Genomic DNA, 22,379 nt, shown 5'->3' with positions numbered 1-22,379 from the left:
TTCTTACAACAAACATCCTCACTAATGAGAACTCTGTCCTTCAAATTGCCAGTCAAAAGGATGATTTCTGAGGTGGGTTGCAGAGAGGGCAAGGGAAGTATAAGCAGCATAGAGATATCCAAGTCATGAACCTAGATTCTCAATAAAGCAATCTGATCTGTCAAAAAACTGAACATATCCGATCTTGATTTTTCAGATGCAAATGGGACCTTAAATCACAGAAATACTAAAAATCTTCATATGTAAATGCGTTCACAAAAAATTATACACACACATACATACATACACACACACGCAGGTTTGCAATATTAAGCACTAATTGGGATGCAAATCAATGGTCAGAAAATAAATTATCAGAGACTTTTCCAATTCTAAAACTCTTGAAATGTGCGCATGTGAGATTAAATAGATCCTGATGGGTTTTATAGCCACTCAGAGCTAAAAAATTATAGTATTCTCCATATACAGAATAATTTAATAGTTGCATCAGAAAAACACACATCAAGGATTCAAACTCAACAATTATTCATCCTAACTTTGTGCCATAGAGGTATAATTACAGCCTTATTATTAGAAAACCAGAGTTTTCTAATTATTATAGCATAATTAGAATAATCATAAAATAATAACTATTCTAATTACTTCTATTAAGGGGTTGAAAAAAATCTTACAAATCCAAAATTCATAAGCAAAATAGATTTCAGATAATTGTCAAATTTTTGATTTTTCAAAATAAATACTACACTTACACTGAAGGGACATCTTCACTTAAAAGCCTTTGTCACAAATCTGAATCTTTATTGTTCTGAAATAAAAGTTATAAACATAACTCAAAACATAAACTTCAATTTTCAGTCTCAGAAGAGGTGTGGTTCAATGCCCATATCACATGTAACAAGAAAACTTCCTTAAAAAAAAGGAAAAAAAAGTACTATAAGAAGTCTTTCATAAGAATGAAAATGCGCCCCTTGGTGTTTTCCTCATCTCATTTTAGTTTGTTTACAGGCGGGCATCAAAAGGTCTGCATTTTCCTCAGTATAGTTCTTGCTATGACACTTGACGGACTTTTTGCCACTCAACAAATTCATCAAGAAGAACAGGCCCTAAAAATATGAGGAGGAAAAAAAAACTTTTATTAGTGAAAATTAAATGTTTTTATCTCCTATATAATTACCCAAATACTTCTAGAACTAATCCAAATCCTAACTTCTACAATTTTTTTTCAACAAAATTTTCCACTCCCCTTTCTGAACACTCATAATATCTTTTATCTATCCTCAAGATTTCAGTCTTATAAATTGAGAATAACAATAGAATCACTAAAAAGAGTTGGAATGTTAGAATCACAGGATACTTAGATCTTAAAGCAACTAAAGAATTCAACTAGTCTAATTCCTGACTGTAGAAATGTCCTCTATAAAATCCTCCATAAATGGTGGTTATCCTCTGTGAGAACACTTCCAATGGCAAGGACCTACCTTCTCATTGTTAGAAAGTTATATTTGCATAAAAGGCAAAATCAAAGGCTCAGAGATAGAGAGCCAGGCCTAGAGACAGCCAGGCCTCAGAGACTTCCTAGCAATGTAACCATGGTAAGTCACTTAACCACAAAAGCCTAGCCCTCATTGCTCTTCTGTCTTGGAACCAGTACTTATTAATGATTCTAAAATCAAAGGTAAGGGTTAAAAGAAAAAAATCAACAGCAATGGTTCTGCTATCACCTTAAGATGGCATCAAAGTGTGGTGGAAAAACCACCAGTCAAAAGATCTAGATCAAGTCCAGGTTATGACAATTAATAGCTCAGTGTCCTGAGGCAAGGTTCAATGGTCTGATTAGAGTGGAATAGCTTTGAAATTCACAATTCTCATCCTAAAAATGGAACTGATAAAATGAATACTGACTAGAGTGCCAGATTTCAAAGGGTAGTTTGAGGGAAAGGGTTTTATAAACCTTAAAAATCTAGTTAGATGAACTACTGCAACCCTGGAAAATAATTCAATGCAGGCAGAAGATCTGAAGTAATTAAAAATGTTAGTTTTTTGGGAGGTTTTTTTACTATCTCTTCACCTATGTTTCAGTTGTGACTTGGATGATATTTACTTTCAATGATCACATTTTAAAATGTGATCGAGGGAAGGAGAGGATCTCTTCTTGATCTATGGAGAGCCACCATGCTGCAGCAGGAACAGGGCACTCTTGCTCTCTCTCTCTTATATTAATAAATGTTTATAAACCTAGCCAGACCCCTTTTTATTTGTTACACTCTGAAGATCATATACCTTAATATAGAAAACAATTTATACATGTAATTATTCTAAAGATATTATAAAATTATTTTGTATACTGTATAGTACCTAATACAGACAGCTAACTAGCATAGTGGAGAAAGTGCTAGATTTAGAATAAGGAAGACTTGAATTCAAATATTGGTTCAGACACTTACTAGCTAGTTGTGTGACCTGGTCAAGCCATTTAACCTCTGTCTGCCTCAGTTTCCTAATTAGCATCTATATCCCAAGACTGTTGGAAGGATCAACTAAGATAATATTCTTTAAAGCTTCTTGAAAATTCTAAAGCATTATATAATGTTATTATAGTGCTCAGCAAAGAGTAGGCACTACATAAATGTAAATGATCATCACTACTTTTATTAAGTTCTACTTTGATTTAACACATTAGGAGGTGATTTGTGGCTGAGAGCTCAAGAGAGTTCAAGTCCTGGTAAGTGATACCAAGCTAATACTAGCCTGATCAATAGGAAATGAATTTATCTGGCCAAAGAAACTTAATATTTATAATTTTAAGGAAATTCCATGAACTGTGCTGATAGATAGGGTGCCCACAATGAAAAAGGACAGCAAAATGAAGAAATGTTATCTTCCCTAATTTAAGGCTGAGCACTTCTAAATTAGTACAACAAAATGCTTTCACAAAATTTTCTAAATGCAAGCTTCTTTAAGGCATTTTAAAAAAAGAGGTAATTTGCTCAAATTTGGCTCTTGCTTTTAAATAGAGGAAATAATGCTCATAGGATGAAATAAAGTAATATCTTTCAGATATCTTATTTCATTAAGATAGAATATAAGATGAAATTTCAGATTATTTTTTAGGAATTTTCCTTCTTGCAGAACCTTTTTGAAAAATAATAAAGTGACTACTCTCCCAAGGAAGGCAAATGCTGAAAATGTAGAACACATGGCATAGAAGTGTTCCATTAATAGGATTTTCCCAATAAACACATCATAGATCTTCTAATTTTTCTTCATATAGAACATTAATAGTTGTAACAATCTGAAAAGTGTATATATCTCTTAGGTCTGATGCTAATTTTAAATGAGGAAATCAAGCCTTTTAGGGAGCTATGTGAAAATGCTGTGAATGAGAAAATAATAACTTTAAAAACTTTTCTACAGTATCAGCATTTTTTTCTGGCAATCATATTTCAGAAATGGAGATATTGAGTGGTGAGAAAAGTATAATCAAAAAAGTAATCTCAGCACTTATAGACAGAAATTGGAGTATAGATTTTATCAAAATAACTAGACACCAAGGATTTTAAGTGAATCACCACATTAGCATTCTTTTAAAATATTGTTATTTTAAGGAAAATTAAAAGTTACTATTCAACTTAAGTCAGAATTATGCAAATGATAAATAACTACACAGGTCTTACAGTATCTTACAGTATCAATTACAAGAGAAATACATTTTTTAGAACAAAACTTTATACTTACATGCACCATCTTCATCATAGTTACTAAGATCTGCATGGACAGTTCTGCTGAATTCTAATACATTGTACCACTGATCTTTGTTCATAACTCGATATTTTGATTGCTAGGAAAAACAGAATACAGATATTTGGAATACTATGCATGTATATACTGATTGGAGATCACACACCTTTAGTAAATTATTTTTCATTTTTCTTAGGACCAGCCTAAGCATTCTCTCCCATTTTTTCCAAACATGTTTTCCTCCCACTAAGGATACTGAGGATAATATAGATATAGTATTTCTTTATATTATAAAATCCATTTTAACTGTATTTTGAAGATATGTTTGAAATACTAAACATCATTTAAGTTCACTGAAATGTCTTCTTTTCTTTTTTCTTAAAAACCCTTACCTTCCATCTTGGAATCAATACTGTGCATTGGTTCCAAGGCAGAAGAGTGGTAAGGACTAGGCAATGGGGGTCAAGTGACTTGCCCAGGGTCACACAACTGGGAAGTGTCTGAGGTCACATTTGAACCTAGGACCTCCCATCTCTAGGCCTGGCTCTCAATCCATTGAACTACCCAGCTGCCCCCAAAATGTCTTCTTTTCCAAATAATAAGGTGGTTGACTTCTCTTCAAGGAAGTTTGTTTCCAGTTCTTAAAGTCCTGGATCTACAAATTTATAGAATACATGAACTTTTACACCACTGTATCTCACTACAGCATAATTTAAAATAAACTATTTTTTGTACATGTCATAATGAGTATTTTTTTCAGCACCCAAAAAACTAGAGTTGTTCATTATTTGAAAGAAACAGGAAAAATGAAACAAGAGAATCACAGAATGAGTCAAATAGAGAAACACTACAACTAATTTTTAAAAGATAGAACCCAACAAATAAAAGCATGTTAATTACTACAATAGCATCCCCCTCAAAGGGCAAATGATTTATAATAACAGCAACTGTAATTCAAACATGTTTCTGGGTATGCCATTAATGGTCAATCCCCAGACAAATAAGCATATAATTTTAGCAGAGTTGTGTTCCAACTGAAACTGCATTAAAAAAATGAAAAAATACATTATGATATAAGAAATATTTTGTGTGTATTCCTACTTTGGACTTCATAGATGAAAGCAGAAATCATATAGTATTTCTATCTAATATGGATCATTACTGATAATTTTAAAATACATAAGTATAAGCTTATGGATTTTACTCTAGAATAGCTTAGAGAGACTAATATACCCTAATATTAAGATTTATGCAAGGAAGGAGTAAAAGAAAAATATTCTTACATTTCAAAAAGCATGAATCTGTTTTGACATAGTAAACACACAAATAGGGTTTTTGGAATGGCAATATGTTATATGCAATGATTTGGTAATGGAGCACAATCTTAGTTTTTAAAACTTAACTGCTATTTTATAGAATATTAAGCAATGATATCTACAGTGTAATTCAAATTAATAATGTGCCTACTACATTTAAGTAGAAAAAACTAGAAGAAAAGTATAAAGCTTGACATCCCTTTTCAAGTCTTAAAATTGGCTGGATTCACAAAGTATCATGATAATGGAAAACTCAACATTTTCAAAATGATAAACAAGATACCTCCAAGTACTGGTAGAATACTGAAAACAGTGGCCATGTCCTTCCAAGCAAAAGAGCTAACATAGATTTAGCAGTATCAATATCAAGGCTTCTCTGGTCCTTATCCTAAATTTGGGGGGAAAAATATAATTTGAAAAAAACACAGCCTTAATATGTATATAGGATTTTCCTTAAAAATCACTGAATATAAAAATTGTACCTACCCTTGCAAAATCAAAGGCATATCTGTAGATATTCTTAAAAGATGAAATATCATTCAACTGTGAGCGCAAAAAATCAAATTTGCTCTGTAACTTTTCTGTGCAGTCACACCTTAATTAAAAAAATCAAATTTTATAGTTAAGAAAGGTAAATAATGCCATAGTAAGGGTATAAGCAGAAATGTAATGCAGAAGTATTTAAATAATTAAAATGAGACTGAAAATGCCAATGTTTATAATTCTGTAGTAATAATACACATGGTATACCTCAAAATATAAGTATTGTGGCATGTCATTTTTAAAAATAAGAATTTATTTAATAGATTCCTAAAATAAATGCCCGTCCCTTTGATAACTTTCCAGAGGGGGAAAAAAAAAACAACCTATTTTCATGTGAACCACTCTTTCTCTACTTCCTTCCATCCCATTCCCCCCCCAAAAAAGTAGCAAAAAGGTTCTTTTTAGTATAGGGAAGTCAAAGAGGGAGGTGCCCCTGGGCAGTTAGAGGAAAATGTTCATGACTAGGTCTGCAAGTCCTCTGGACTCACCTGAGGCATACATAGATGAACTGACTTGCCCAGGGTCATATTGGTATTAGTGGTAGAAGTAAAATTTGAACTTGGGCTTTCCTGACTTCAAGCAGAGAACACTAACTACTCCACTACACTATACTATTTCATAAATATTTTAAAACATGAACTAATAGAACAGTATCCTGACTACAATATCATCATTTGAAATAGTCACAACTAATACCAATACAAGAAAACTTAACTAACCTAACCTCTACTTGCCTATTGTTCTGAAAATCCCTCCAGGCAAATGCCTACCATAAGAAGTAATCCTATGAACTCTTTTTTCAAAAAAGGAGATTTAAGATGCAGAGAGGAGAGAAATCATATTTGTATTCTAGTTTTAATTTCAACCATCTCAAGTTCTGATGAACAAAAAACAAGGCAAAAATAATATTGTTAATAATATGATGCAAAGTGAACTGCAAACTACAAAACAAGCTATAAACACCTACTGTCATCTTTATTCTCCAGTATAATGTAAACCCTTTGAGGGCACAACAAGGACTTTTTCATTTGTCTCTATCCCTAAGTCATACCAATCAATCAAGTATTTAATAAGCATGTGTAATGTGCCATGCCCTATGACTAGTGACTAGGGAAATAAGTACAAAGAATATAACAACCCCTACTCGCAATGAGCTTACATTCTGAAGGGGGAGGCAAGTACATACAAAAATATATACAGCATAAATATAAAGTTAGTAAATACATACACACACACAAAGTAGTGAAATACAAGGTAGTTTGGGAAGAAGGACACTAGCAGATGGGGGAAATCAGGAAAGGTTTCATGCAGAAGGCACATTTTTCAGAGCTGAGACTTGAACTCTGGTCATCTGACTCCAAGTCCAGTGTGAAAAACTGGAAAAAAAAAACCAAATGACCAAGAGTTGGCAAATGACTGGATGGACTAATACATTAACATAATAAAGCACTAGACCATCAAGAAAGACAAATGTGAAAACAATACATAAAAAAATGGAACATTCTATATGAAGAAGGCAAAGTAAAATATGCCAGAGAGCAATATTTGGGTCATTACAATCATTTTCAAAATGTTTTCAAACCCTAAGGAGTACAATGATTATAATCTCTACAATGGTAGAGACTGTAACTTTTCTATTACTAATAAATGGCATTTAACTATTACCTTTACAAAGGACAATAAAAAAACATTGCTAATGCAATATAGAAATAACTTTTAAAAACATATACCTGATAGCATGAAGACAAATGAAAGATCTAATAAAGTCAACCTGATTTATCAGAAATGGATTCCCTGATACAAATATTTATATTAAAAGTAGCCCTAGGGGGCAGCTAGGAAGCACAAACAGAATTGACATTAGAACAAAAGGGAGGAGATAGCAAGGTGGCTTGGTGCATAAAGAGTCAGGAAGACCTGGGTTCAAATCCAGCCTCAGATAATTCTTAGCTATATAGCCCTGGGCAAGTCACTTAACCCCAAGTGCCTAGGCCATACTACTCTTCTGCCTCAGAACTGATATTCTAAGAAATAAGGTAAAGGTTTTTTAAAAGTAGCCTTAAAACAAAAACTAATTAGGATTAAAACTTCATAATCTCAAAGATAGTACATTTAAAACAAAAACAGAAATCTTACAATCACAGTTAGAAAGGTATATTAAAAGTATGAAAAAAGTATATAAAGGTACATAAAAAATTATATACATGCAAAAAGGTGGATCTGTAAACATAAGGGCCTATATGTATAAAGAAGATAAATATAAGAAAACAGCTATTCTTCATATCCTTAAGAAGAGGATATGGGTTTAAACTCTAGCATGAAGGATTTCAGAAAAAAAAAGGCTTGAAATTTATCAAGAAAAGCTATTAATCTTTTTATCCTCTAAGGAGATCTTAAAAAACAGGAAAGACTCATGTGCCTTAAATGGTTTAAGTGAAATTCTCTCTAAAAGGACAGACTGACTTTATTAGCAATTTCCAACCAATATTTTTCATTGCATTGGTATATCTCAAGTCAGAGACTTCAGCCTAAACTTTGGTTCCAGGTCTTTGTCTATACTCCTGCCTCTTTCTCTAAATCCTTTCCCCAAATTAAATACAAGTGTTTCTCTTCATTCTCTAGAATAATAACCAAATTTGGGCATTTACTCTGGTAATTAGACTTAAAATTCCTAATCAGAACCCTCTTTCTTACCCTCACTACTACTGGTATGTTAGCTTGCATTACTACTGCTAAATTCTAGATTTCACTTCTTTTCAGCATGAGAGATAAGTAAAAACTTTTCAAAGATATTTTCTCGCTAACACAACACCCCACCCTTTCTCTAGAACTATTTTTCCCCTCTCCGTCCCAAAGTTATACCAAAATAAATTTCTCAATTCACAGTTAAAACACAAAATGAAAAATTTCAAAGAAATTTCCTTCATACCCTTTAACTATTGAAAATTATAACATATATGAAAATTATAGATTTTCTTGGGGAAGGTAAAAGCAAAATTAGAATGAATGCCTTTCTATAGTGTCAATCTTTTTTTTTTTAAAACCCTTACCTTCCATCCTAGAATCAATACTGTGTATTGGTTCTAAGACAGAAGATCAGTAAGGGCTAGGCAATGGGGGTTAAGTGACTTGCCCAGGGTCATACAGCTAGGAAGTGTCTGAGACTATATTTGAACCTAGAACATCCTGTATCTAGGCCTGACTCTCAATCCACTGTGCCACCTAGCTGCCCCCTATAGTGTCAATCTTAAGAATATGGTTTCCAAATAAACAACAAAAAAAAAAATTGACAACATATACAGTCAAAATATGAGTAAAGAACAAGGCAATTCCAATACTTTTAACCTAGAAAAACCAGGTGGTTTGAGCTAATTATGTGAATTAACCAATTCCAACTAAAACTGCCTATTCACCTAGAAGAATACTTGAAAACTTTTAAAAGTACTACCCCAACATATCATTATATTATGTATATATGTATATATAGTAACATATATAATTATAGTACACTTTTATTATATCAGATACAAGAGGCAGTCTGGAGTAGTGGTTAGAAAATTGTTCTTGGAGACAAAAAGCCCTGGATTCAAGTCTTGCCTCTAGCATATACTACGTAAGCATGAGATTAATATCTTATCACTTAACATCTCAGTACCCCCAAATAATTCACTAAGACTAAAAGTTATAAAAAAGTTGGCCAGAGAGCATCAGAAGAGCACTTCTATACTAGTGATAAACTCACAAGTCTGGACAAAAATACATAATACAGAATACAGAACACACATACATAGTATTCATTGTTTTAATTTCTGTATATTCCTCAGCTGCATTCTATTGCAGTTTCTTGAGGTATTAAACTTAAAAGGCTTCAAAAACCAATATATATTCCAGAATATAATTAAAGAATACCTGAAATTACCTACACAAGATTTGGTGAAAGACTGTTTTGCAAATAGTAGTTGAATAATTTAGGATTAACTAAGGCAGTAAAATTTTATTCTGCTCTGAATACAAATAAATCCATGTAGAAAAAGATATGATCTAGATCAACTACTAGGATAATTCACATATGCCTAAAACAATTACATACACCTATTCTTTGGACTATAACTTACTCTATTTTATTCTGCAATGTAAGATTTCTAAGTGGTAAGCCCTTTGCAATGTTTATGGGCTAGTCAATTATTGTTCTTGTTAATAAGAACATATTAAAGCAAATTAATGATAATAATATATATTTAGAAATAATATTTCTAAAAATGCTTTTTGTGCAAGTTTGCTTTCACAAGATTTCTGCATAATTAAAACAAGGAATGGCCATGACATTTTTAGTTAAAATAAAAACCTTACATGCTACTATAAATTAAAAGCACAAAAGCATTAGTTTAAACGATTAATAATGCTATAAGAAATGTAACCAAAGACAATTTATAGTCATCTATATCTATTTCTTTCAAAAAAATTTTAGGAAGAATAAGATGCATTTATCAGGAAAGAGTTATTTAGATTTTTTGACATTCTCAAAGACAGGTTGAGCCAAATACCAATAATAATGATAATGATGATGATGATGATGATGATAATCAGTCCATATGAACAAGAATTACTCTTATGTGTAATGATGTGATGAAGAAATTGACTCCATTTTATAAGAATGTAATCTTGTATGCAAATGTGGAAGCCAAAATGTGGCTCATACTGGTAAAAACTTTTACAGAAGTAAATATATACCTTCATAATTTACATTTTGGCACTTGACAGAAGACTATCATATAACGGAGAAAGTCCATATTATCTCAATAGCATGACAAAATAGTAAAAAAATGTGATAAGATGAAAAGAATATTAATGTTTTAACTAGATGAAACTAAAGGTGGAAAAGATCACTAGATTAAAATCTGGATTTAAATCCTGACTCTGCTAGTTACTGTCTAAAGAAACATATATTGTAGTGGAATAGAGGGTTCAGAACAGGAAGACCTAAATTCAAATTTTGCCTCAGACACACACTACCTATATGACCCTGGGCAAGTCACAATCAAAGATTCAGTTTTTACATCTGTAAAAAAAGGGAATTGGACTAGATGGTATAGGGTCTTCTAGCTCTAAAATCTTAAGGATAGAGCTGAACTTCAAAAAAAAGGAGGCCTGAGCATAAAGACACTCAAGAGAATAACCCGTCTACAGATGAGTCCTATATTTTGGAAAAAAAAATCTAGATTCTAGAAATAAGTAAATATCCCATTAAGCTATGGGTCCGTAGTTTCCTGAACAAAAAGATTAATGAATTTTAATAGGCATGCATTTTGGTGTGGGCCTTATCATCATCTGAAGTATAGAGTTACTATATTACCATATAGGCTAAAATAAAACCACAAACTCATGGGGAAGAGGGGGAGCTTTTTCAGATTTCCCTTCAAAATCATTACTGCTAATTATAATTAAACTGAGTTGAATACTTCTATCAAAGATTTATAAATGCCTGTCAGTGACTGAGAAAATTATGAAGCACAAAACATCAAGTAGAATTTTCAAATAAGCTATGAAATGAGTTGTTTTTGTTGGTTTTTATTACTGTTCGTTTGTTTTTAAAAGGTTCTTACTGTAATGAAGTCATCCCCTTTAACCATTCTTCCTTGGTAAAAAATCCCATGCTTTCAGCCTCCAATTTCCAGGCTAAAACTAACATAATAATCTGAAAAGAACAGAAAATAAAGGATAGGGGGGTAAGAGGAAGAGAAATAAGCACAGAGATAATAATTTCTGTAATTTATCACGGAGAACATTTTGACATAAATATTTCAATTTTTAACTATTAATACAACCTTTGGAATTACAAAAAATTCAAAATTTTAAGGAATTTTAAATGTACTAAATTCCTGAGGCTAAAACATTCAATCACTATTATCAGAAAGCACAATCTCTGTTTACACAAGTATTTTTTGATGGGAAAGGAATAAATAAAACCAAGTTAAATAGGAAACCAGAAAATAACAAAGCAATAAATACATGGTAAAACTGGCAGAGGAAATCATGTAATTTGGGGGGAGATTAGGTACCTTACAAATGATCAAGAATCCTCTCACAATAATTCTACTTAAAATAATTCATTTGAACAAATAACTCCCACCATGCTCAAAAATAAAACATACATTTTCAGGTTCAACACCAATGTCTTCACAAAACTTTTCCATTCCTTCCGGCCCTACAACTTCATCAGGACCTTCAAAACAAAAACAAACAAAAATTTTAAATAAATGTCTATTGGCATAGAGTTTAACACCATAGTAATAAAAATTACTAGTGAATAAATTCATGATAAATAATAAAATTAAGAAAATTTTGAACTTATTTACTTTTTTGCATAAAGCATTCAAAGTTCAGGAATAATGAACTCTTAGTGTCACTACAATATGAAACTAAAGTAATACAAAAACATACATTAATTTAAATGGCTACTTCTTACACTAATTGACATATCTACTAAAAGCAATCAAATATTTGCTCAGTATTTTTACTGTGTATTCAGGCAGTGTGCTATGAATAGTGGGTTACTCAAGGAAATATTAAAATATGATCCCCGTCCTTAAAGTAAGCACCAGTTTAAGAGTCATCCAGAAATGAGATTTGGAAGGAACCTTAGAAAGTCTACCTCTTCCAATTGCATAATTTTAGATGAAGAAACTAAGGACCAGAGAAATTACATAATTTGCTTCTAAGATTTCATAAGTATTAATCACCAGGGCCACTGGTAAAATCAAAATAAAAGCTGCTTGCTATGACACAATACTAAATATTTAATTTATGTAGTTATTTTAAAAATAATTTGTATTATTAGTTAAAAATTAAGTTTTTCTTTTAGTTGGGGCATGAACTAGACCTATAAATCAACTAGTATAGAAACTCTCATGTGAGGAAATTTCCTCTATTGATGCAGGTTGGAGCACTGAGAGGTTTAGTGATTTGACCAGGATTATCAGAGGCAGGACCCGAACCCAGATCTTACTGCCTTAAAAAACCAACTGTCTCTTTTCTCTGCCTTATTGCATCTCATTCATTAATACTAAAATTTGACAGATTTCTTTGTACTATCCCAAATAGATCTTAATTAGGAAAATTACTTCCTGACCTTTAGATAGATACAGTAAATATCTTCTTTGTTCTCACAACTGAGTATAGCATTAACAAAAAGTCGACATTAATGTTTCATTATCAACTTGGAAAGTAGTCTCCAGAGAAATACCTCCAGGATCTTCATTTGTTCCTCTGATGATTACCATTTAGAGATGGTCTACTTACCAGAATTGCATATGACACAAATTTGGGAGAGATACCAAATACACTGAATGTTAAGAGATATCCTGACAATCCTGAACATGAGGTCAAATAAAAAAATTTTGAAAGCTTTATATTTGGGTTCCCCCCAAATCAACTATTCAAGAAGAAAGTGGGGAAGGCATACTTAGGAGTTCTTCTAAAAAATATCGACATGTTTTAATGGAATTGCAAACTCAATGTGAACCAACAGTCTGATGTGGCTAAAGAGATGCTTGGGTTGCAAAGAATGGTGAAATTTCCAGGAATAAAGTTATGATAGTCTTGCTTGTACTGTTTTGGTCAGTCTAGCCAAAAGGATACCAGGATGAAGGGTCTTTAAGAAATGACACATGAAGACTAGTTAAATAAGCAGAAAGCATTTAACCTGGAGAAAAGAAGGCTCAAGAGATGATATAAAAACTGTCTTCAAGTTTATGAAAGGGTTGTCATTATGGAGAACTAGATTTGTTCTGTGTGGCTAAAATAGGCAGAATTAGAAGGAAAGGGTAGAAACTGCAGAGACAAATTCAGGAAATAAATAAGTTTCCTCACTATTAGAACAACCCAAAAATGATTCCAAGTGAAAACCTCATGAGGTAATAGTCTCACACTTTTGATTTGGAAGTTTTTATGCAATGGCTGCATAATCTTCCCTTGAGTACTGTTGTAGAACAGTAGTATGAAATTCAAGCTGACTAAAAAAACACAAATTAATGTTATTTATCTTGTATTGTATTTTTATTTATTAAACATATCCCAATTATATTTTAATCTGGTCCATTCACTTGGGAGTTTTGCAAAAATTTGAAGTCAGAGAGCCCAGAGTGTGACAACCCTACTGTAGAAGGTACAGATTTGGAAAAAATGATCATTAAGGTCCCATCTTATGCAATTATTCTGATGAGCTGAGTTACTTTACCTTAGGAGCAAAAGTTTAATTCCTTAAATAGCTAATGTCTATCAATGAGCTAATCTACCAATGAGCACACTGAATCCAGCTGAGACTTGTTGCTCTATCGTAAGTTTGTTAATTTAACTAGAGCTATTAGTACATAAAAAATTTTTATTCTAGTGAAGGAATAACATTCTTGCTTGTTCTTTTGTTCCCAAAGCTAATTATTGATTCCTTTAATATTCTTTTGAAAGGATAAGAACTTCCAATGAGAAGAACTATAGTTAAATGCAAACTATTATAATTAAAATAACAATATTTATTAAAACATAATCTATCAATTTACTGATGTCCACTGATAGACATTAGCCTTGTCGAAAAAACAATATAATCTCAAGTTCACATGGTTCTATGTGGAAGATTTACTATTAATATTAAACATTGATATAAAAGAATAAGAAAGCATAAAGTTTTCTAAATTGAGTCTTTTACATAATTAAACTGCAAAGCAGAAATAAAAAATAAAAAAGAATCGCAAGGCTAAAAAAAAGTATTGTGGCCCTGCCATAGACTTGATCTTTAGACAAATAAAACTCTTATGTGAATTTATAAAAAAGCAAAGAAGATGAATCATACTCAGGAACTAATATGGATTCATTTCCTTTTTTGACAGTTACTAGACAAACAAAGCATAGCTTTATTTCATCAAATTGTTTAATTAACTCTCATGATATCCTTGTGGATAAGAAAAACAGCCTACATGAGAAAAGTAGATTCAAAATTGGTTGACTGACCCAGTCAAACCCACAGAATGGTGACTATCTGATCAGGAGTCTAGTGGAACGCCAGAGGATTCATTCCTTGCTACCTATTAATTACTTCATGGAAGGAATAGATATTATGCTTACCAAATATGTAGATGATAGAAAGAGATATGGCTAGCATATTGAATGGGGCAGCTAGGTGACACAATAGACAGAATGCTAAGCCTGAAGTCAGAAAGTTTAGGAAAATGATTACTAAATTCAAATCTGGCCTCATAAACTTATTAGCTGTGTGACCCTGGGAAAGTCCCTTAACCCTATTTGCCTCAGCTTCCTCATCTGTAAAAGTAGTTGAAGAAGGAAATGGCAAAGCACTCCATTATCTTTGCCAAGAAAATCCCACATGGGGTCATTTAGATTTGGAAGAACTGAAATGATGAAACAACAAAAATATACCGGATGACAGATTCAGGATCCAAAAGATTGAGTCTGTATTAGCCAATCTAATAAGAAGAAAGTAAGTATAAATATAAAGTACTGTCCTTAGATTAAAATAAGTATAAATATAAAGTACTGTTCTTAGATTAAAATAATAAACTACAGAAGAACAAGATGGGAAAAACTTAGATAGAAGCCAGTCTTTAAAAAAAACTGTCTTTTAGTGGATTATATAAGGTCAATGAGTCAGTAATATGATGTGGAATCCAAAAAAACCTAATACAATCTCATGATATGCTACAAGAAGCATACTGGCCAGATTAAGAAAGATGATATACTACTATAAAATGCCCTTACAGGTTCTCACATGGAATATGCTGTTCAATAATATGTTAGTAGTAGTCTCTCGGTGATTGAGAATAAAAGGGACAATGAGAAGCTGAAGTTTATTAAAACACTAGTTCAAACAGGATGATTCAATGGAATGTTAGTTTGTAAGAGTTGGAAATGAGTTGGGGGATGTGACTTGGAGAAGTAAAGGCTACTGCATCATTAAGCACTTGAAAAATGAAATGGGCCGCTTGGGGAGAAGGTAATGTAGAGTAGTGAGTTCCCCATTACTGCAGCTTTTTTGATTGAGACTAGAAGACCATATAATAAGGACAATGTAGGTGAAATGCATGTTTTTAGTGAAGTTTGGCTGAATTACCTTTGAGGTTCCTTCAAACTCCTCGAATCCCCAATCCTAATTTCAGGAGGTAGTTTGAAATATTGGTGTTGGGATGTATTGTGTCAATATTTTTTTTAATAGATTGATTACTCCTGTGGTGTGTGTGTGTGTGTGTGTGTGTTTGTTTAATAAAATTCTTGTTTCAGCAGTTCTGTTGGTAACTTTAGTACAGTATTACAAAAATGTACTTGGAAATAGTATTGAATCACGATTCTGTTTTATTACCAAAATATTCCTGCTATATTACCATTCCTAACTTTTGCTCTCTTGAATGTACTCAAGAGATCTGGACAGAAAGTCACAACATATTTTTGATGCCACTATCTTATGAAAAATATTAATTATGGCATGTTGCTTGGGAACAAGAGAGAAATTAGTTCAAGTTCAATTATTCATAGTTCTTCCTTTTCAAAATGACTGGTTTTTCCATTTAAAATGTTATACTGAAAATAGAAAAAAGAAGCCTCCTAAATAAAATGAGGCTTTCCTAAGAATGGCAAGTGTTGTCAGTGTTATTAATCATAGACTTTTACCAAAGCTATTCACATGGTATGGCTTAGAGCTACCAAAAGCTCACAAGAAAAATGTTTCCAGTGTCTTGTAATTTTTAAAAGGAACAATATGATAAAAACAGTTTCTGATGATCTTGTGGAGTATGATGTTCACTATCTCACACATATCTGATAAATTCTATGTGACTGACATGAATTCCATAAAGAACTGCATACAATCTAAAATACAATCTAATCATAACTGACACATGTAAATTGTGCCCTTCAATTTCTCTCACATGAAATGAGAAATAATACTAATCTTAAAAAATATATTAATACTCAAGTTTTCTTTCATTAACTACTTAAGGGAAAGAATGTTTTTTGAAACTGAAGATTATGAGGTTAAAAACTAGTTTATTAGCTTAACATTTTAAGAAATCATTAACATTTAGAAATTTTATTTATCTACATACACACTCAAAATGGAAATATGAGAAATTAACAAATATAAGTTACCATCTGACAGTTTCTCAGAAATTAAGTTTATTCATTTTAGTGAGTATGGGGTTTTTTTCATGGTAAGCTATTTCATTGAAGTAGTATGAACTGATTACCTTTGAAGACAAAATTAATTCTTCTAGTCAACTAGGCTATAATTAATTAAATAAATATTTCAATGCACTAAAAGTTAACCTAACCCTGAAAAAATGAACTCAATCTCCAATTTACCCCTCAGGGTATACTTTAAGAACTAGGAGAATCATATTAATTTAGCTTGTTCTACTAGCTACTTCTATAATAGGACACTAGAATTCTATTCTTATTCTCAACTTCTCTAAATGACCTTCAAAAGTAACCTTTTAAGAAAGATACATCATATAATCAAATATCTAAAGCTGGACAAATGCTCAGAAGTCATCTCATGGAATATCCTCATTTTACAATTAAGAAAACTGAGATTCAGGGAAATGAAGCAATTTGCCCAAATCATGTGCTTTTATTTACTTGTGTTCAAAAAATAATTTAAGTGTTGTTTATAAACAATAGGCCTTTTGCAGTACAGACCTAACATGCTTATCAAAAACACATGAATATATCTCAATAAAGCTATGATAAAAGAATTACAACTTTAAAAAAAGGACAATGTCCCATTTTTAAGAATTCGAGTTTATTAACAGAGCATAATCTAAACTTTGGATATGTCCAGTAAGAAAATGAACAACTTACTCCAATTTAAAATCAATTCTCTTCTTAAAAATATCAAATTTGTTCCATATTCTCTAAGAATAAGCTAACTGAATCCACAATTTTATATCTTAGGAAATAAGAGATTGTAATTATGATTATACAGTAAGGCAAAAAATTAAAAACAGCCACAAAAGCATAAGCATCAACAGTAATTTTTTAAGTACTGCTTTTCAAGAGAAATTTTTATTAATTGTTTATACTTACTATTCTAAAAAATAAGGAATGAGGTACAAAAGTATTAGAAAAGGGAATTAATACAGTATTTTTATAGTATTTAGTGGCCTTCATTAAGTAATTTAAGATAAAATATGATTTTTATTTTTATCTAACAAATGATATGTTGATAAAACCAATATTTCTCATAGAAGGTCAACAATTTTTAGAGTACAAGTAGCTGGTTCATTCATTTAAACTGGAATTTTGGTTGACCTGAAATGCTAGATATTATTTTTTCCCAATTCTAAAATAAATTCTTCATGTTACTAAATAACTTATGGGTTCCACACAGATATTTTTGCAACCACTAAGCTCAAAAAAACTCACTCTGGGCGGGGATAGGAGGGACAGATAGCTGGCTCAGTGAATTGAGAGGCAGGTCCAGAGATGGGAAGTCCTGGGTTAAAATCTTGCCTTAGACAGTTCCTTGCTATGTGACCCTGGACAAGTCTCTTAACCCCCATTGCTTTAGCCCTTACCCCTCTTCTGCCTTAGAACCTATACACAGTATTGATTCTAAGACAGAAGGTAAAGGTTTAAAAAAAAAACCCTCACTTTTTAGACAAAAACTTATGTCATATTTACAACTCTGTCTACACATATAATGCTACTTTAGTTAGCTCTCATATATATCTTATACCAGTATTGTATATAAGTAAAGATTCTTGTCATCTTATTTTAAACAGTTATTGTGAATAATTTAGTTTTATAAGTGCTAGGGAGACAGGAGAGAAAGGAAGGAGTTGGTGGAAAAATGGGATCAGATTTTCAAGAAATAATGTGCCTCCAGTATAACAAAATAAATGTGGTTTGTTTTTTCTAATAACTAAATACCCAGGAAAAAATGTCAGTACTAAAAAAGAATGAAATCATGTTAATTCTTTTATTGTTGTCAGATTAGTTTAAATGTTAAAAAAAAAAGTGATAGAAAACAGTTATATTAATTTCATTACCTGCATATTCATAAAACCAAGCCAGGCACTTCTTGCTTGAAAAATGTTCCTCTCCACTTATTAGTTTAGCAGGGACTTGTGATCTGCAATAGCTTGGAAAAAATACACACAAAAAGTCTAAAATGTTATTTCTTCTGAATCCTTAAAAATATGTATATTTTTCTATTCAAGTTCAACTAATTCAAGTTAACTTGTAATAATAAAAAAAATTATCACAATAGAGAAAAACAGAATATTACTATTAGCAATTTGAAATGGCCTAAATCAAATTATTTTTGGCTAACAAAGTCAAAAATCTCTTTATGAAAAATTCCATTTATCAACTTCCAAAAAAGTAAAAGCTTTTAACATTATCCTAAATTTTAAAATACTACAGATGAGAAGCAGAGTAATCCAACAGTCTGAATACATAATTTGGTCACTGGGAATTTCTGAATCCCAGTCCTTATTGATGAGCCATGCTTATTTCCATTATTTACAGGGATAATTATATTTATCAAACTATCTAATTAATGTAAAAATTAGTAAATGTTCCACATACATTTTGGAAGCAAAATTATTTATACTTACATTTATAATGTACTTCAATGATTCCTAATTTTACCCTATCCCTCCCCTCAAAAAAATTAAAGGATTACAGGTAATCTATTTAGGTGCAAAAAAAAGTAAAAACATAATCTAGATAAAAAGTGTTTTATGTACCATTTTGGGTCAAAAGCTTTTTTTCATCTAACTGTCCACTTACTTTCAAAATGTATTTGTTCACAAAGACAACTTCAACGATAATAGACACTGCTCTTTCCCAGATCCTGCCTTAATGTGTTTCAAATAACTGTTATATCTCAAAAATACTGCAAAAATGGTAAAACTGAAAACATGATGACTTAAGATCTAGAGTCAAAGAATTTTTCAAATAAGGGATTCAGTTTTTAAAAGGCACATAGCCACTGTGACTTATTACTTGAGGACTGACATAAAGGCTTGATCACCAACTGAAACATGGTCAATTTAAGTAACTGAAACTTGTTCAGCTTTCCATGCAAACTTAATAATTCAGAATAAATTCAAAAATAGGAAAGGCCTAGAAAAATAAAAGAAAATCAAATATGTAGAAAAACAAATGGCTCATAGTGAAATGATTAAATATCCAAGCTAACTGAATAAATGGCTAAATTAATGTTAGTATAGTACAACGGTGCTATAGAAATGCCTTCTTTTATAAAGACAAGTTCCTAAATATCTTTGATGGCAGACAAGTTATCTTAATCATTCACATGCCAGACTTGGTAAGGAACAGGAAGCAGTTTTTATGTGTTCATTAAACATGAAGTATGGGAATGACATTCAGTCAAATTACAGAGTAGAGTAGCAATAATCACCTCATTAAGACAGCAACATAGAAACTTTAGTGTCACTGTTCATATTAATGAGCAAAGAAATACCCTTCTTCTAGTTCCTTTTACTAAGTGATAGTAGAAGAAAGAAATGTGGCCTGTCATGAAAGGTCATCATAACAGTGGTTCTCACAACTAGAGTCTAATGTTTAAGAAGAGAACTCTGTCTTAAGCTGTACACGGTTTTGTATAACCTTATATTCACTGGACACATGCAAGCTGATCCAAAGAAAGGAAAAAAATCAGTTTCCAACCCTAACCTGCAATGCCTATCATGCTATGTCATAGCTATGTTGTCTCAGTGAGCTAAATCGCACCTCCACCCCCCAGGATATAGTACAATGGCATCACAAGTCCTCAAAGATATTCCTCCCCTGGTTAAGCTTTGTCCTTTCCTGGTCCAAGAGGATACACAAGGTACTGCTCAGGTACACTGCTAATATTTATAAGTAATCTTAACTCCATGCTGAACGAATGTTCATGAAACAGCAGAAGATCCAGGGCTTTTCATATTCTGCATTGATGAGGGGGTTTTGTCATAGATGAGATGTTGGTCATCTTAAAGCAAAGCACTGAAAGCTCCTGGGATCGAGGCCCCTTAATTGAAAAATCCTCCACCAGAGATCTCCTAGGTTAAAACATCCTTCACAGAGATGTCAAGCTGGGAGGTCGAGGATGGCAGGGGAAGTTTTTCTTTCCTTTGTACCACACCCAAGGCAGTTGTCAAGTCAAGACTCCTCAAGCTCTGCTCCTCCCTTCATATTCTCCGTAAAGAAATTCCAGGAGGTGACCCGTGCAGATTTGCACCCCTTCCCTTGGAGCATCTCAGGAAGGAGGCGAGGGGGAGGGCAGGAGACGGGCGACCAGCATCCCCCAGCATTACTCCTCTGGCGCTTTCCCTGACCCCGCCCCCCCAAAGCAGGCGGACCCCAGGGTGGAGAGGTTCTTCCCCGCCCTCCCCCATAAGAGAGGAGGTCTCAGGCTGGGACTCCGCGAGCTTTGCGCGCGCGCGAACTCACACTCACGCTTCCCCCCGGGGGTCTGAAACCATGGGCCTTCCTTCCCCTCTGAGCCCAGGCCCCCCACCCCACCCCCCCCAGGCTGCGAGCGAGGCCCGAGCTGGACTGCGCCTTCGCTGCCGCCGCCTACCCCCAGCTCCTGCCCTCCGGGGACGAAACTACGCAGGGGCAGGGGCAGGGGCCAGCCAGGGCCCGGGCCCGGGCCGGGGCCAAGGAGGCGCTACCTGGAGATTTTACACTTCTTGAGGCCTCCGTCTTCCGCTACCGCCGCGGCCGCCCCGGAGGATTTTCTCTTCTTCTTCACCGGCATCTTCCGCCCTCCCCCGCGGGGCGGGCAGGGGAGCGGAGCCGGCCGGGAGAGGGGAAGCCGTGCGCGGGCGGCCCCTCAGCGCTGGCCCCCGCTCCCCGGAGAGAGGAGGAAGAGGAAGAAGAGGCGGCGCGGAGACGCCAGCCCAGCCCGGCCCTATGCCGCCGCCGCTTCCCTTCCTGGTTCTTCTCCGATCCCTCCTCTTCAAAAAGTGGTGGCCCCTGCGCCTCAGCCTCGGCGGTGGCTGATCTGGTCACAGACTCCAGGAGCAAGAGGCTCAACACGACCCGGACACTAATCTACGGAGGAGGAAGTGACAGCAGCAGCGGAACCGGTCATTCCGAGGGGTGGGGTCAAAGACATGGCTCCGCCTCCGGGGGCGGGTCTGAGCCGGTGGGTGACGTGGTGGGTGGGGCTTAATGCACGTGTTTTCTGTCAGTTCTACACGAGGAGCAAAGTTGACTTTCTGGCCCCTGAGGGGTTCTGACAGCACAGTCACTTATGCTCTCTTCAGGTTGGCTTCACAGAAAGTCACTAACCCCATCTTAGCCTAGGATTGGCCCTAGATACCTAGTGATGGTGCAGGGAACCTCTGGCTTCAGGGAAAAATTAGGAAACTGGCAAAGTTTGCCTCAAAAAAGTCAATCATTAACCATTTATTAAGAGCCTACTATGTGCCAGGCATTGTGACAAGTGGGCACTGTAATTAGAAGCACTTTCCTTCTTTGTAGGATTCTCCATCTCACTTTAAGAACTTCCTAACCCCATCCACCCTCCAAAATTGTTCAGACTGCTTCTGACTGTCCAAGTTTCCTCCCCAGATCTAGAGAGCAAACACTTCATTCTCAGGTACTGTATTAGACCTTTCCTTCCTCAGTAAAATTTGTCTCCAGTCTTTGACAAAAGACAATGGGTGATCATTAATCAGACAAGCTAATGTGTATTTCTCTCTAATAAGTGGTGCTATGTTCCAGGTGATATGCTTAAGATGTGATGCTAATCATTGGAAT

General features: G+C 33.8%; 1 protein-coding gene across 2 annotated transcripts; it reads right to left on the bottom strand.

The window, feature by feature from the left end:
* Positions 1–777: 777 nt before the first annotated feature.
* Positions 778–21,739, bottom strand: DCUN1D5 (defective in cullin neddylation 1 domain containing 5). Of its 2 annotated transcripts, XM_001362761.4 has the most exons (8): positions 21,287–21,739; positions 18,650–18,741; positions 11,750–11,820; positions 11,201–11,292; positions 5,541–5,649; positions 5,338–5,442; positions 3,736–3,838; positions 778–1,103 (listed from the first exon to the last, which is right to left on the bottom strand). In XM_001362761.4, the coding sequence occupies exons 1-8, from the start codon at positions 21,370–21,372 to the stop codon at positions 1,048–1,050; spliced, it is 714 nt and encodes a 237-aa protein (XP_001362798.1). In that variant the 5' UTR covers positions 21,373–21,739; the 3' UTR covers positions 778–1,047. The 2 variants fall into 2 exon arrangements, with proteins under 2 accessions (XP_001362798.1, XP_056650431.1); XM_056794453.1 differs by lacking the exons at positions 11,750–11,820; positions 18,650–18,741; positions 21,287–21,739 and adding an exon at positions 6,826–6,973.
* Between the last annotated feature and the right edge of the window lie 640 nt (positions 21,740–22,379).

The sequence above is a fragment of the Monodelphis domestica genome, chromosome 4 (genome assembly GCF_027887165.1).
Source record: "Monodelphis domestica isolate mMonDom1 chromosome 4, mMonDom1.pri, whole genome shotgun sequence".
Lineage (NCBI taxonomy): Eukaryota > Metazoa > Chordata > Mammalia > Didelphimorphia > Didelphidae > Monodelphis > Monodelphis domestica.
The sequence above is the reverse complement of the archived record's forward strand: the minus strand, read 5'-3'. Positions and strand labels throughout refer to the sequence as shown.

Bases quoted from the DNA above. Each gene is read 5' to 3' on its own strand.
- DCUN1D5 (XM_001362761.4), bottom strand. From the start codon at position 21,372: ATGCCGGTGAAGAAGAAGAGAAAATCCTCCGGGGCGGCCGCGGCGGTA. The intron at 11,293-11,749 runs GTATGTTTTATT...TGTTCTTTTCAG, and splicing joins TTGGTGTTGAACCTGAAAAT to ATTATTATGTTAGTTTTAGC. The intron at 5,443-5,540 runs GTAGGTACAATT...CCCCAAATTTAG, and splicing joins ATGCCTTTGATTTTGCAAGG to GATAAGGACCAGAGAAGCCT.